The 16,340-nt window shown below is 37.6% G+C and overlaps 1 protein-coding gene across 1 annotated transcript in view; it reads left to right on the top strand.

The window, feature by feature from the left end:
• The first annotated feature begins 1,101 nt into the window (after positions 1 to 1,101).
• The window catches only part of LOC306873503 (vascular endothelial growth factor C-like), a 43,393-nt gene continuing 28,154 nt past the window's right edge, over positions 1,102 to 16,340 (top strand). Inside the window, exons 1-4 of the mRNA XM_079422836.1 lie at positions 1,102 to 1,545; positions 11,302 to 11,512; positions 11,722 to 11,912; positions 15,237 to 15,376. Of these exons, the coding sequence (XP_079278962.1) occupies positions 1,429 to 1,545; positions 11,302 to 11,512; positions 11,722 to 11,912; positions 15,237 to 15,376 (659 nt within the window). The 5' untranslated portion in view covers positions 1,102 to 1,428. The remainder of the gene's footprint in view (positions 1,546 to 11,301; positions 11,513 to 11,721; positions 11,913 to 15,236; positions 15,377 to 16,340) is intronic.

The following is a 16,340-nucleotide window of genomic DNA, read 5'->3' on the forward strand; positions in this document are numbered from 1 at the left end:
GACAAGCCTTTTGTTGGTAATTTACAATGATTTGGAATTACAATGCCATCGGCATGTGCAATTGTTTGGTCATTTTCACCATCAATTTGGTATAATCATTTGTTGTTATAGAATTTTTAATTTAATAGCAAACAAAAGCAACATTTGTTGTCTATTCCCCTGGAAAACAACCCCAGTGATCAAATGTTCATTATCAGGTATTTTCACATTGAATTATTCAGTAGTGTCATGGCTAATTAGGTTATTATTCACAAACCCTTAACCCTGAGCCTATTCAAACTAGACCTTTAGTGTTAACACTGAATGCATTTGACAGTGCATGTTAGCCTGCTACTTAAAGTATTTGAGAAGCTCACAAAATTAAATGCAACCATTTGACAGCGGTGAATGGAACACAATGACTCAAGTGGAACTTGCATTCCACAGCATTAGAAGAGCACTCACTGAACTTGAGGGCTAAAACCCCTATGGAGAAGAGCCCTCCAACAGAATTAAAACCTCCCCAAAGCAGCTCATTTAGCATAGGGTGAATTCAGGTACACTGTTCCACTTTTTAAACAGTCATCCCAATTAACCCAGTCCCAATCAGAGAGGCCCAAATAGCCATCCATAAATCAGCCTGCATTATTCATTGTTTTTATTTTTATTTATTATTTTCATTTATTGTTATTATTATAATTTTTACAGTTTAAATTGAGTTTGCAGCAAACAACTTAATTGTCAACAAGTTGTAGGCTACTAAATTTTTATAATTTTTTTAAACATAGGAATAGGTTTAAAGTTGTTAATTTAATTAGTCACATGAACTACTTTTATGTTGCTCTTGCGTCAGTTCTGCTCAAGACTCAATGTCCCTGTCCCCATTCCATTGTCCCAAAAACATAAGGTAAGTAAACGATGTCTCAGTTTTCATTTTGGGATAAACTATTCCTTTATTTGACCTTTCACCTTACACAAAATGCGGCAACTGTAGAGGTTAATTTAGTGCGCTTGTGCGTTTACACAATGCGTTTGACATGCTGTAGTTGACACCTGAGAAAGCGCGCGTGCCATGACTCATATTCCTCTCTTGACGTCTCGGAATGTGTCTAACGGCGCACGGAGAGGCAGGCTGGGGAAAAACGGAGAGGGGGTGGAGAAGGATCCAAAGTAACAGCGTGAAATTGCATAAAACATGCCATTGAGCGCTCCGCGCACTTCCACACTCTCTGCGCACGGAGTGGATGTTCACAACCGTTTGTGACGGGAAGAGTTCACAGTGCATTCCATGGACCAGTATCGAAGTGCCTTCTTAAAATGTTGGATGTATACATGGGTGTTATTTTAGTGTAAGGACAGAGTTTTCTAGAAACCTGCTGCTGAAAGCTGAAAAAAGAGGAACTTCCAACAGACTCTGCTCAGACTTCAGAGATTTTTTTTTCTTCTAAAATGCACTTATTTGGAATTTCTGTCTTCTGTCTCGCATTGATTTATGCAAACCTTGCTTTGGAGTCAAGTCACGACTACTATGATTATGATTATGACCAAGACCAAGGGGATGTCATGGTAAGTACCATGCCATAATGCCGGTGCAAGCTAATTTCCACTTTATATTAAAAGTAGAGAAATTGGTTTAAGGCGTCATTTATTGGTAATGATTTGTTGCCCTTTATTTAGCATGAAGGCAACTCATAATACGTTTTAATAACTCTTAATAATTGTTTCTAAAATTATTTTAAATCTTAGTAGTACTGCTTGGAGCATTGAGGCAACATATCAGCAGTCAACTTCACTGTCACTGTTGGTGACTAGATTGTTGTAGAACTTAGCCAAGATTTATATACTGATTAATTTTATTAAGATACCTTTGCAGAAACACATGAATGAAATTAAGGTATTTCAAAAAGGTATGTCAAACTCTGAAGCTTGGACAGATCTTTAAAAGACTTTAACGGTTTAGGGTATGATGCCACATGGTGCTTACCTTTGACCTTACTCATCATTATATATGACTGCCCTCTTTTTTGTTCAAATTCAGCAGTGTTGCTGAAAACACAAAAGATAGAAAATGATTCACATTTGAAGTAAAAAGGGGAATTTATATATTTTTGTAGTTAAGCATTCACACATCACTGGTTTAAAAGGGAAATTATTTGAGAGCATAATTATATTGCCATAAAAAGTGGAAGCAGGTGTCATTGGGCCAACAACTTTAGAAGTAGTCTCTCTCTGTTTCTTCTGTCTCCCCACTGAGAAAGAAAGAAGAAAGAAAGAGGTATGATTTTAAACATTTTAATTTGATCATGTACATCATGATCAATATACTCAATTGGTGCAATTTATTTTAATATCTCTTCTTACCTTGGGAGCTCCAAAGTGACCTGTCTGCACACAAGAGATTAGATGAATGTTATTTCTTAGTCTCTGTAGTGCTTTTGGCTCACACAGCCATTATACATGATTTCTTTGACACAACATTCTATCTTTTCATATGCAGCAGCAGTGGACTCTTTGGAATTTTAATATGTGCAGTGTATAAATGATACCATATGCTACATGCAGCAACGTGGACATCTTGACAAGATCTTGAAATGATTCCCATTGGTAATGTGCGACATGGGCTGTACACTAATCATGATTGCCTAAAATTAGACTTGCTCTGTTTTCACTGCTCTCTCTTTTAAACTCCGTTGGGTCACAGTGAAATTCAATGGTTATTAAGATTAATTTAGCTGGAATTCACTGAGAGTAGGGAAAGTCAATCGTAAGTGCGACAGCAACATAGAAATGTACTCAATTTCGAATGGTTTGCTTTCAGTCCACTTGGGGGATACTTGTCTTGTGCTTATGCCATGGAATTGAATAATTGTTCCGTAATTGCACATGTGGCTGTATGCTATGAATGTATGGGATGGGTGACTTAATAATTAATTGGGCATCAGTCAGCGCTCGACTAATATACTGCCCTTATTTCTCTTCCTTGGACTTCTCCATCATGGCCATCTCTCATCTGTTTGGCAAAGCTGTCCTGTAATTCAGATTCTAAATGTAAATCATTAGGGTTGTGCATGTAGAGAGAGTTATTGTCAAGTAAGACTAGCTTTCTGAAGGGGTCACCTGGGAAATGTGGGTGCTTAGGGAGTACGCATGAGGTGCTAGGACTACTGATTTGTAGTCTTAATGGCTCTGCTGCAGTCTTGACCTCATTCATTGGGACTGACGTTTGGTTTTGTCATGTGGCTTTACAGAAACTCCATCATTTTTAACAGGGATGTTGACTGCTTTAGGAATGCCTATTTTTATATTATTAGCTGCTATGTTGCAAGTCTCTTGAGACACTCTGGTTTAAGTAAGCATTATATTTCAGTCTGTATGACTGTCTTTATGGCTAGTGATGAATGCCTGAGAATAAACCACCCATGATAAAGCACCTCCAGCTAGAAGGAAAAGAGCTTTTTCAACCAATGCTTATTTATTTCTGCCCTTTGGTGATAACTAAGGGATTCCCCAGGGACGTCATCTCCTGTGTGAGTGTGTGGTCATGTGTACTTCCCAGGTAAGAAAGTTAGCACAGGTGGAACAGATTACCCACATCTGCCTCTCTTATCTTTTCTACTCTAATAGTCAATCCACTTGCCAGATCTGCTCATCCTTTAACTTCATAAATAGCACAACCACCTTTCAGCACTTTCACAACTTTAGAGGAGCTTTCACCTGGGGGCAGGGAAAGTCAGATGTCGTGATGACATAAGCAAGAAGACGTCAGGTCTTTGGGCAGGTCAGCAGTTCAACCATTCTTTGAATTAGGCAACTACTGCAAAATATTTCAATAGCTGTTACTTCTTAAAACCTATTTTTATTGTGCAATTATGTACATTACAAAATGACTGACATGGTTGAAAGGCTTCAAAGTGTTTTGGGAAGTACAGCATAGTTCTTGAATGAAAAAAGAAGTGGGTGATTTGATGAGAGGTTTAGTTCAATTCAAGTTATTTTAGATGAGGCTGCAGTGGCATCGGTTACTGTACATGTGTAAAAAAAAAAAAAAAGCTAAATATAGTTTAAGGCTTAATGTCAGTTTAGATTTTATATTTTTAAATCAGTCTTTTATATTTTTGTATCAATTTTATGTTTTATTTGTATTATTAGTTACACTTTTAATTAAACAGCACTGCAAACTGTTCCTGAAAATCTGGCAAATGAGCTTTGCTTGCTCAATGTAGACGCTTGTTGCCTTATTGATTCATATTGGCTTGAGAGATTTCTTAATGGAATCCAATATTGACTGAAAATATGAAAGCACTTTTTCTCTGTAACTCTCTTTTCTGAGAGTATAGCTTTTGTCTTTGTAATAGTATTTGTTAAGGATAACCAAATTAAATGTACCTCCTCAAACAGTCACACTCTCATGGGCAGATAAAGGAGTACACAGATACTTCTTAGTTTGTACATCTTTAAAATTCTGTAGTGATCGTACATTCAATTTGAGTAGCTGTAACTCTGAGATTACCGTTTGTCTCTTTCTTTCTCTGCTGTCTGTAAACCGGCTGTAGGTCTCAGTCCCCTTCAGCAGAGGAATTCAGCTCTGACTGTGGCCCAGCAGTGTGCCTGAAGCATCTGGGGGACATTTTTGTGTGTGTTTGACACTTTTTTTTCAGATCTCAGACTGCTTTTGCAATTTCATCTGCAAGGAGAAGCACTGGAATCCGTGTTAGAGCAGACAAATCTTTTTACTACCTGCCACCTTCTAGGAAACAACTTATCACTCACTTTTTAGCCAGTTTGTGGCCACTCTGGGAGTGTAAACTGTTGAAGTATGGAGACTAGGCCCTTGGTGGTAGACTATAAAGCAGTTTTTCCTAACTATTTTGTCTTGTACCCCCAGAGGCCTATCAGTAAGCATTAAGTACTCCATTAAATCAGAAATGCATTTCTTTATACTCGTTAGCATTATCATTAATATTGTAAAATTGGTCACTATTACAATGATTATTTTTTAAGCTACAAACAGTAGATAATGTATTGTATATCATGGTTGTCCAAACCTGTTCATGGAGGGCCAACATCCTGCAGAGTTTAGCTCCTTAATTAAACACACCTGAACCAGCTAATTAAGAAACTTCCAGAAAAGTGTGTTGGAGCTAGTTAGAGCTTAACTCTGCATGATGTTGGCCCTCCAGGATTAGGATTGGACACCCCTTATGTTTGTGAAATAAAAAAAACCTCACCAAGCTTCCTCTGCCTTTAATGAAATGGCTTGTTTGACTGTTCAGTGGGCAATCATGCAGAAACCTTCCTTAAGAAGAAATGGCAGATTTATTTTTTAACTTTAGATGGGGAATTTGGCAATTAACACTTTAAAATACAATAGAAGCAAGAAATATTACCCACAAGTGGATATGAAATAATTTGTGCAAATCTCAATGAGAAGTCAAGACTTGCAGTGTAACAAAGACTTACAGATTAACAAAGATTTATAGAATTACAAAGGAAATGGAAAGCTTTCTAAACCTCTGCTATCATCGCTCTAAAGGATAAAACGGGTTTTGTGTATTGACCTGTTCATTTAGTCAGAGTGAGACAGAGTAAGGAACAGGTAGTGCACATGTAGGCTGAGGCCAGGAAAAAAGTCTGTTCTGAAACAAATATATCATCCAATGTAGAAGCACAAATTTTATCACTTCTGGAAAATGGAGACGAGAGTAGTGCATTAGATGAATCGTAAAGCTTTATTATACTACATGAAGCAAATGTGTGTAGTTCTTAATATTGTAAGTCACTCTTAAAAAGTGTTTTTTTTTTTCTGCTAGGTGCCAAAAATTCCTTCAATTTGATTATTAGTGTCCTATATCTTCACCAGAAGATATAGGACAGACGATCAGACAGAAGATCTTTAGACAGAAGATATTTCACCCTCATGTCATTCTAAACATGTATGTGGAACACAAAAGAAGATATTTTAGCTGAATGTCCAAGCTGCTCTTTTCCATTCCGTGAAAATGGTTCAGAAGCAGAAACCGTGTAAGGAAAAGAGCAATTTTGAATATCAGCGAATTAATTGATTTGACTTTCTACACAGGAAACAAAGTCATACCGGTTTGGAACAACGTGAGAGTGAGTAAATGATGACAGAACATTTGTTTTTTTACAAACTAATCCTTTAAAGCTTTCTTAAGACTTCACAAGAGATGTGCAATCCACATGCCAAGACGTATGAATACTCGCAGAGTGGATTCTGCTTTGACATTACTAATGTAGTTCTTGACAGTTTCTGTTCAGGCAGGATATTTGCTTCATATAAATCTATGCCAAAACAAGAACCCCATCCCTCCTTCCCCCACGGTGTAGCTTTTTTGTGTGCCTACAGGGAGTTTCATTGGGATTTTGTGTAGAGTTCTATTATGTTTTGGAGAGCTTAAGAATTGGGTTACAGAGCATCAGACCTAATATCCCTGTGGTCTTATTGAGTAGTGGGCAACCCTCCAGGCTAATAACTTTATTGCACCACAGAAACCTTAACCAAGTACGTGTCAGAAGTGCACAGTAATTGCACCCTGACACATGCCCGCCTCTACACGTGAAACGGATCAGACCAAGAAAGCAACTCTTTCTAAAAAAGGAAGAGAGGTTCTTATGGGACTCAGACCAATCTCTAAATCAACATGAAATCAAAATTAACCCTGTTTACTTTCCTAATGCACATTCATGGTCTTATTGTTCTTGATTCATCAGTGCATGCTGTTCCAAATTTTCCAAAAACAAATTGTTTGCCTTTATAATCTTTTATCAAAATGTAATGACTTGGTCTGCCACAGAAATGACTTTCCATTTTGGCTGAGATTCGAAGTCAAATGAATGTGAAAACTGATATCATTTTAATAAAAAACAACTTAGTGTTTGTGTAGTTAGCAATAGCGCAAAACAAAGTGTAAATAGTGCAATGCAATTGCACTAGAGCTTATTAGATGTTTATATTTTAGAAAATATTGTTTTTGAATGTACTGATTCAGACACTGACAGAGTCCTGTATTATTATCCGCTCTGTGTTGTAACCAGTGCTGCTAGGTCATTTTAATGGATGTAGCAGACACTAGGTTTAAGACTGAAAAAATGATTTCCATGCAAATGAGTGCATGCATGAGCATTAGTGTGTGTACTGAGTCCAGCAGTTAGTTTAAAATCATATGAGAGACCGTAATATAGCATTCATGAGCTTATAGTAGAGTTCTCTACCTTGGGGAACATCTCAATTGCTTCAGGAAAACGGGACAGATTAGGATTGTTTTTCTGAAATGTGGGAAGCTTGGATGTCGAAGAGGGTCTCTGTTACTCTTCAGACTTGTGGCCAGACTTATTCTCCAAGGAACTGGTTCTCCCCTAGGTCAAAGCCTCAAAGCTCACAGTCAGTTCTAGGGTTTCTAAGAGATCATTAGAGGGTTAATGATATCTCAGATCCTCTTCCTCTCCTCATGAGTGTCGGCAAACTTAGCCCCAGACATGCCCTCAGCAGACTTCAACGACATCTTTCAAGTTCAGCGAGCAGAGCGCCATTCGCAAGCCTGCTCTCTGGAGTCCAATACTGAGGATGAAAGGTATGTCTGGAACAGATGCAACATGTGTTGTTGTGCATATGTACCACTGCTGTAGTGTCCACGACGGGGGCCATGTTCCACCTGAGTTCACTGAGCATGTGTGATGCTCTGTGATGATGTCTGTAATGCTCCCCAGTGACAGCATATATATATATATATATTTAAGTAGAAATTAGTACAATAATGGCTTTAGCTTTGCCTTTTATTTATTTAGTACTGATTGTAAGTGTGCAGAAGCAATCTGGTTATCCACTGTTATGATTCTAAACTGTCTGGTCCTCTATTCACAATCTCATAACTGCCCATTATAGATAATAAACTGCAAGTGATTGCTTGAGAGGCCTTTGGAGCATCAAAAAGGCTTGTTTTATTTTATTACAGACTGGTTAAGTATAAAAATAATTTATCTGTGTAAGAAATCAGAAATCATGAAATGAAATGCTCTGTTTTGTTGCTAAAAAAACATTTGAAATAACTGTATTTTTACAAGTACATAAAAAAATGCCTGATTACATAATTGGCAGCAAACAATGTCTTTACCTTAAGAGAATATGAAAATTTTAACTCCTAAAAAAAATGTAATTGTGAAGTCTGATGTTTTGATTAGGTTTTAGCATAGGAGTATGGGGTGACTGTAATGGAAATGAAACTGTATAAACCTGGCCTAAATATGAAGGATTTTGACTCAGACTAAAGGAATTTATTCAGTGAGGGTGCCTTCCAGAAACCTCATCCAAAATAGCTCCGGATGCTGGTATCAGCTAAGAGGATAAACGCTAACCTCATTGCCAAAAAAGGATCTAGTTGTTTTTGTCATTGTGTCAGTTTTGTGGTTTGCTTCAGGAAACACTAAGCCGTCAAGAGAGTGTGTTGCTTTGGGGTTGTCTGAAATGATCCTTCTGTCTAATGATGCACATTTTATAATTGGCACCAAACTGTTGACACAAGTTTGAACTTTAAAATTATAGCAGTCATGATGGGGTCATCGTCATTACTGGGATCCCTTGCGTGCATGGCATCAAATCCTGTTTTAGCTACAGTGGACATGGCATCCTGTTCTAAGTGTTAAACCCAGCTGTTTTCTATTGTGATTCATTCAATGAGACATACTTTCTCGCATTAGAGGTGAATTAATGTTTTTTTTTTTCAACATCACAATGTGCCTCATGTGTGACCAATGATGTTATATGCAACTATCATCAGGTCATCATTTCATCACTTCCCATGAATCACTGTCCTTCGGAAACAAATGCAATCCCTTATCGAGGCCATTCTCACTTTAACTTTAAAATGTTCTTAAAATTTTACGACTTTTTTTTCTGTAATAAAATGGCTCTAAGCTGTTCGATGCAATCTGTATTTAATATTTATATTAAATTTAAATGTGAATTTAACATGATATTTAATGTTGAGACTGGCAGGCAAATGTGGATAAAATATGCATTATTTTAGTAAATAATCATTTATAATATGTTATTATTATTATTATTATTATTATTGTTGTTGTTGTTGTTGAAACTGGCGTTTATTTGGTAATACAATCCCTAATTTGAATTAGACCACAATAGTGAAACAATGAATTCATTTCTGGGTCAAGTGCCCTCAGACTTCATGGTTCCCATTTGTATCGTTCTCCCATCAGTCTCTTTTTTTAGTTGCCACTGAAACATAAAAATAGGGCATTGTATCTGTGTTTTTACGATTACCAAACCTGAAGTTTGGGACTGACTCACGTGTGAATGTGTCTGTATGCTGAACACCACACATCATTTTCTCAGTCTCCATTGTTTCTGTTAGGAAGCAGACCAGTGTGTTATCTCAAGAATCACTGTAAACAAAGGCATGGAAGAGGCCATATACAATAGTCTTGTTCATACTCTTTTTGTGGTATTTGAGTTTCCTGAATAAACAGAAGGGAGTCAATGCAGGGAGAAGCGGTCATTTCCTACAAGGATTATATTTTTCCTCTTTCCATGATTAGAGCTATTTTCCTTGGTGTGCAACTGAATGTTTGCAGGTAACAATGTTGGTTTAAAATCTTGTTCAGCTACGTTGCATGATAACATTTGAAAGTATGCAGCCTTAAAGTCATATTTCACGTAAATGGTTACATTTTTATTGTTGAGGGTGGGATTTTGGTGAAGTAAAGTGTCCTGTATCATGAAAAATGGCCTTCAAATTTATACTTTCAAACTGTCCAGCTGTAATGCTCTTGTTTGTTCTGAGGATCTCCTTTGAAAATGAGATAAGTCGGGAGGACTGGAAAATCATTGCTTGCACTTATCCCGCCAAAATATTTTATTGTATGTAAATAATGGGTTTTACAACAAAATGTAGGAGTAAGAGAAGTTATTTCCTACCATTTGAGATACTAAATTATTTTCAGTAAACTTGGGGATCTGCCTAATGAGATTTCGACAACAAGAAGGGATAAAGTGATGCAGACTGGACCAATACAAAGACTGGCCTTCTTAAAGGGGAACGCAGAATTCTGTTGTGGTTCAATTCAAGTTGTTTTCTCACTTTTTTTAACACCTCCACAAGTGGGGGAGGGTGCACGTTGTTATCGACGGTCATGATCAGCCATGTGGGTAAACTGGGCACATTTCCTGGAATGTCCCTGACAGCAGTATCATTTTCCATCGGGGACTTGTTTTCAGACGCTGTTGGTGTTTTCACACTTCTTACAAACTCTCATTCTGCTGCGGATTGAGGGGAGGTCAAGACTGGGAGGGGGGGGGGGGGGTTGATTGTGTGGGCTGAGGTGTCTGACAAAGCCCCTTCTTCACAGGCAACCCTGGATCACATCCATTGGCTTACTGAGAAAGCAATACTTTCTGGGTCGCGAGAGACCGCGAGAGACCATTGAGGTCTGACCATTCCATCAATTAAGGCATGAGTTGTGTGTCTTAGTTTCAGACTTTCTAATTTCTACACATTAATGAAATGGAAAACTGTTCATTTTAAGACCCCATCTGATGAGTAAACAGTGTTTTGTAGTATCCGTTTGATTAAACACAACATAAACTGCTACTGGTATGGTCAAATCAATAGCTTTTTGTTAGTAAGAAAGCATCTGCTTAGGATATGTACAAACAGAGGCGCAAACGGCATAACCAAAGTGGTCCTGTTCTAACTGTCTAGTGATAATAAAACAATGGAAAAGTTAATCGCATGTGTTTATGATCGTTGATTAGATTTTCAAATATTGATTCAGTGAGTAAAGTCCCAAACCATCTTTTATAAGTAAATGAGAGATTGAAACATGCAATAAAAACAGTTGGATATTTCTCTTAGTCACTCTGGGATATATCCAATATGGCATGCCTAATTGTTGTAGTGGAAAGGCAATGTTCTGTTCCAGCACATTGATCAAGCCCTCTTCATTATGTCTAGCTCTGGTTTAACTCTCTTCTGTAAGTGTAACACTAGTGTTGCTGTAGTTATGCAAAAATGAAAACAGTCATCATTTACTCTTACCCTCATTTACATTTACGCTCATTCCAAAACTTACATAACATAAAACAAAGATATTTGTGTTACTCTGGTGTAACTCTCTTAAGGAAGAGTAATTTTCTGATTTGTGACACCTGTGGCATCATCCCCAAGGAAAAAGTTAACAGAACTATGACAAAGTAAATATGAATCGTGTAATGGAACAATTCCCTATAGGTTAAGCAGCTGACAAGCTGCTTTTTCCCAGTTTTATTCTGTTTCTTTGTCTTATCAGGAGAATTCAGAGCCAGACCTGGTGGAGCAGTTGCGTTCAGCAGGTAGCGTGGACGAGCTTATGAGAATAGTTTACCCCAGCTACTGGAGCATGCTGAAGTGTCGTTCCAAGATGGGATCACGCTTTCCTCACAGAGATCACAGCTCCACAGAAACAAGGTCGGAGGAGGCCTCCTATGCGGCTGCTTTCATCAATCTTGACATTTTTACAAGTGAGTGACTATTCATTTAGGACCAGCACAGACTGTCATTATTGTCTAACAGACAAGACTTTTTGACAATCCTGAGACAAAGTTTCTTTAGGATGCCAAGAATGTGTCAGACCGTGATCTGCAATAATTGCAGTGCATACAATCCATGCATTTCACTGTTGGCCTTTTTTAATGTGTCTGTTCTTCCTGTCTTGCTGCGCTTCCTCCAGGTATTCAGACAGAGTGGAGAAACACCCTGTGCATGCCACGCCAAGTTTGTTTAGATGTGGGGAAAGAGTTTGGGGCAGCTACAAACACCTTCTATAAACCACCCTGCGTGTCTGTCTACAGATGTGGGGGCTGCTGTAACAGTGAGGAGCAAGTGTGCAAGAACATGAGCACTTCATACATCAGCAAGACGGTGAGTGATGCTTTCAGCTTGTGTCTGCATCCACAAATCTGTTTATGTGATGGAGGGAACCAAAGGTGAGCAGTATTGACATTAATTTTTAAGCTCCATTTTACATCACTCATTTTACATTAATTTGATCACTTTTTGGCGTTATATTCACACTGAGACAACATTTTATCCTGTGAAAACAGCTTTTTGAAGGCACTCTCCCAAGTGGATACATTTGAAAATGTTGTTGTCAGATTGTAGTGTTGAGTGTGAAAATGGAGGTATTCAAATATTTTGCATGTTTGAACATTTATTTGAAAATTAAGCATGTTTAGCCATGTCACACATATAGTACTGGTAGATATTTGCAATTATGTGCAATTCACTTTCATACTTTTGCTAAATATATGTTATTGTGTAAACTCTTCATATCACAGTCCTGCAAAAATGGTAAAAAAAAGTGTAATCTGCCAGAAGACTGGTATGAGAACTTTGAGTCTGAATTTATCATCTCAGTGAGAATTATTATTATTATATATATTTTTCTTTATGTTTCAGTGTAGATGAGAAACTTTTGGAAAACACTTGAAATTGGTCATGTGGACAGAGCGTTTTGAAGCAAAGATGCCATCTTCAAATGTATCCAGAATAATGTTGTAGATCTAGTCTTAGGTTCAGCACACTTTTGGTTTAAGCCTCACTCACATCTGGTTCTATCTGAATACAGATGCAGATTATTTTCCATTGCATCAAATACAGATAAATGTACAGGTAATTTCTTCATTGCATACCCTTAACTAACACCTTAGTTATAAATCCATTCCTCTATGTAATAACATAGTAAACTTGAATAATCTTCAATCAAAAGTGCCTGTTTTTGTTTTAAAGCCTACTCCCAATGTAGATAGAACTCAGATGATCAGTTAAGCTTTGATTTAAAGAGTTGTGGATGAAACAGGGGCTTGGTTGGGAGGTCATGGCTGTGAATTATTTGCAAGAAGGCCTCCTTTAATTACCTACTTATTTTGGGCGGGCAGACCTTAGCAGGCAATGGGTTCTCCTCATGTGATTTAAACCATGACGCCCTCCCACCAGTTGAGCTGCCTGAGCAGGTCAAGGTCTCCATGTCCACGCTACTGCGCCAGAGACGTAAAACTCCCATTCTGGGCACAAAGCCTGAACAGCAGATGCAATATGAAGATATTTCAAAACATCTTAGTAAGATTTGCATTATGAAATTACAAGCTCCATATTTCATTGACGAAATGACTGGATCAAGAGTAAAGTATGCATTAGATGAATATGGTTGCGATTTTGAACTACTGGTATTAGTGTTGATGAGCTATTTACATTAAGCACAATATAATGTACTGACAGCATAGCCTTTAAAAACGCCAACAAGAGTGAAATATCTGTGAAGCAACTGTGACAAGTGAACCTGTTAGCTTGTCATTAGTCTCAGACAGAGAGTGAAAACATTAAATGGACTTTTGGTTTCGTCTGACCCTTGTTTCACCTGCATCTAGTAGACTGTTAATACTGCAATAAAGTGTTTTTATCATCAAGACTGGTGGGCTGACACATTTACAGGGTGAGCAAGTGAAGCTTTTGGGATCACTTGTCCTGTTAAAAGCAGTTAATAACTAAATTATAGAGTCCTGCGAACATCAAAGATTATTTCCAAAGATTTTCACCCTATTGCATTTCACCAATTCAATCTTTGCAGAGAAGAAATGGGTTGTTAATTTTTCCATTGTTCTTGATTAATATTATGTGTTAATGGTCCATTAAATATATTTAAAATAGTTTTCTTAAGTACACTGTGCCTTTGTATTGTCTTTCCAGTCTGGATTGAGCTCATCAATACATTAAATTTCCACAGATTTTGAATGCTAAAGCAGTTGTCTTTAGATGTACAGTAGCTATTCAGTTAGAAAGTTGCTACATGACTTTGTGTACCTAAGAAACATAGAAGAAGGTAGAGGTGAAGCGAGCCAAACAGTGGGGTCAGGGTGAGGCTGTAACATCCCATAATTCTCTTTCTCATCAAACACAATTCAATTATGTGTGTCTTGAGAGTGGTTTGTTAATCCAACAGGAACTGACGTGGGAGGTTTACCATTCCAGAGGTTTTGGAAACTTGTTTGTTTGTTTGTCCTGCTAAAATAATTTACTGCCTTGGTTCTGAATATGAAGTCTTTAGGTCTATAGCAGCTACTATTAATCTCAAAGAGACTGCACAGAGTGCATGATGAGTAGACAAGACAATAGAGACCAAAAATGAAATTGATGTCATCTATGACTCAGCCTCATGTTGTTCCAGGCCTGTGTGGCTTTCTTTCCATGTTATTTTCCATGAAATTTCAATTGCATCAACTGAAGCCATCAAACTTCAAAAAAGATACAATATCAGGAAAATATCCTAAAAGTGGTGAGTTAACACTCATAGAACTGAAGGGAAAGTTAAGCAGCGAATTCAAATGCTGTTTGGCATTTGAATTCGCATGGAATACACAAAACACATGGAATATAGCAGGCAATTCATATGGACCTATTTTATTTTACTTTTATGCTGCATTTATGTCATATTTTTTTAAGCTTGACCAGAGCATTACTCAGACGTTCTCCTTTTGTGTTCCACATTATAAATAAAGTCATATGCATTTGGAGCATCATAAGGGTGAGTAAATGATAGAATTTTATTTTCTGGGTAAAATGTCCTTTTAAGGAATTCATTGAATCATGTACTCAGAACCGATGATGCTTTTAGGCATAGCTGTTCTTTGAAAGCACATCTTCTTTCCTAATGTGCTCTCAATATAACTGGCAGTTAAAAAAATCATACTCATAAAAAAATCAACAATGTTTATCATTGTCATTTATGAAAAAAAAAAAAAAACGTTGAAATAAAACTATATGTATCTGGCCATTTTAGGAGCACATTTCCGTTACTACCGCTTACAATTGCACATTCAACATAAATTCCTTGGAATGTTTCCTCATAGCAGGAGGAAGTTTTGATTTATTGGTCTAACAGTATTTGCCTGCCTTGCAAATTATCTTGCACGAGTTCCTTATTACCCATTTCCCCTTACCAGTTTGTTTGATCAGACTAGTTGCGGTTGTGTCTGTACACTGATTTCGCAGAAGGGCTCTGTGCAATCACAGTTGCACAACTCCTTTAGACATGAATCCATTCATTAATCTTGATTTAGATATAATTGACTGCCCACAATTAATTTTGACATCCAGCAACTCCTTAAAGTAACCCTTCATGCAGTTTCACACCTTACTTCAGTTTGATTTCATTGAAAATATGACCTTTCTTCCATTTTCATTCTGCAGTTGTTTGAAATCACAGTTCCTATGAAGTATGGGGCCAAGCCAGTCACCATAAGCTTCGCCAACCACACTTCCTGCAGCTGTTTGTCAAAACAGGATTTGTACCGACAGCAGCACTCAATAATTCGAAGAGCCTTACCAGAGTAAGTGTTCACATTCCTTTACATCTCCCTAAGCACTATTTTCAAAGTGTGATGAAGATTTTTGATGATTTGATGAAAGGTTTTGATGTGTAAAGTCTGCACTATTCTTTTATTTATCTGTTGCTTTGAATATTGGAGAGGTTAGAATAGAATATCAGTGTAGACCAGAGGTCACATTAACTGAAAATTCTCTGTCCTTGACAGAATTTTTTTGGCAGTGAAGGGAAAAATCTGAAGGCCGTCACTTTGACAGATTACACTAAGGGTGATCTATTGTAATTTATAACTGTAATTCCCACCCCTGTCCAGTTGGTGGCAAGTGTGCTCCAGTGTGGCAGCAGAGCGCAGGATCATCAGCTCCAGAACAAAAAATAAAACTGTCACAAGTCTTTTGCTATGCCTTTGATTACGTGCAGACGAGTAGGCCTACCCACTAGTAAAACGAATCGCTTGATTTGAGGTGTCGATAGCGATCTATCACGCCACATTAAAGAGCGCCAAAACGGTATTTATTGCTTGAATTTCCTAATAAAATGGACAGAATTTGAAATCTGAGACTGTATTTCATATCAGAAGTAACGAAGCCAAATAGCTCTTAAGAGCCGATTCTTTTTAGCGAACGAGAAGAGCCGACTCCAGTCAGGGAGAGCCGAATCTTCAGCCGGAGCCTTCTATTTTAGACCAATTTAGCAATTGTGAATTGTTTGTATTTGTTTGTTTGTGTCATTTTTTGTTTACTGTTTTCGTAAAAGCCTTATTTTTATATTTTTTTTCGTGAAAGAAGGAAGGGGACACACGCTCCGAAGATTGCGAGTGTTGTGGTACAGGCAAGGTTATTTACACAGAGTGACAGAAAGAGGCGGGGGAGCCGCATTTAAATGCAAGCGCGTTGGTTAAGGTAATGGTTGGAAGATCCTGCATTGATGCAATATCAGACCCCTCAGAGAGAGTCTTCTCAAAAACA

Source organism: Barbus barbus, assembly GCF_936440315.1.
Source record: "Barbus barbus genome assembly, chromosome: 8".
NCBI lineage: Eukaryota > Metazoa > Chordata > Actinopteri > Cypriniformes > Cyprinidae > Barbus > Barbus barbus.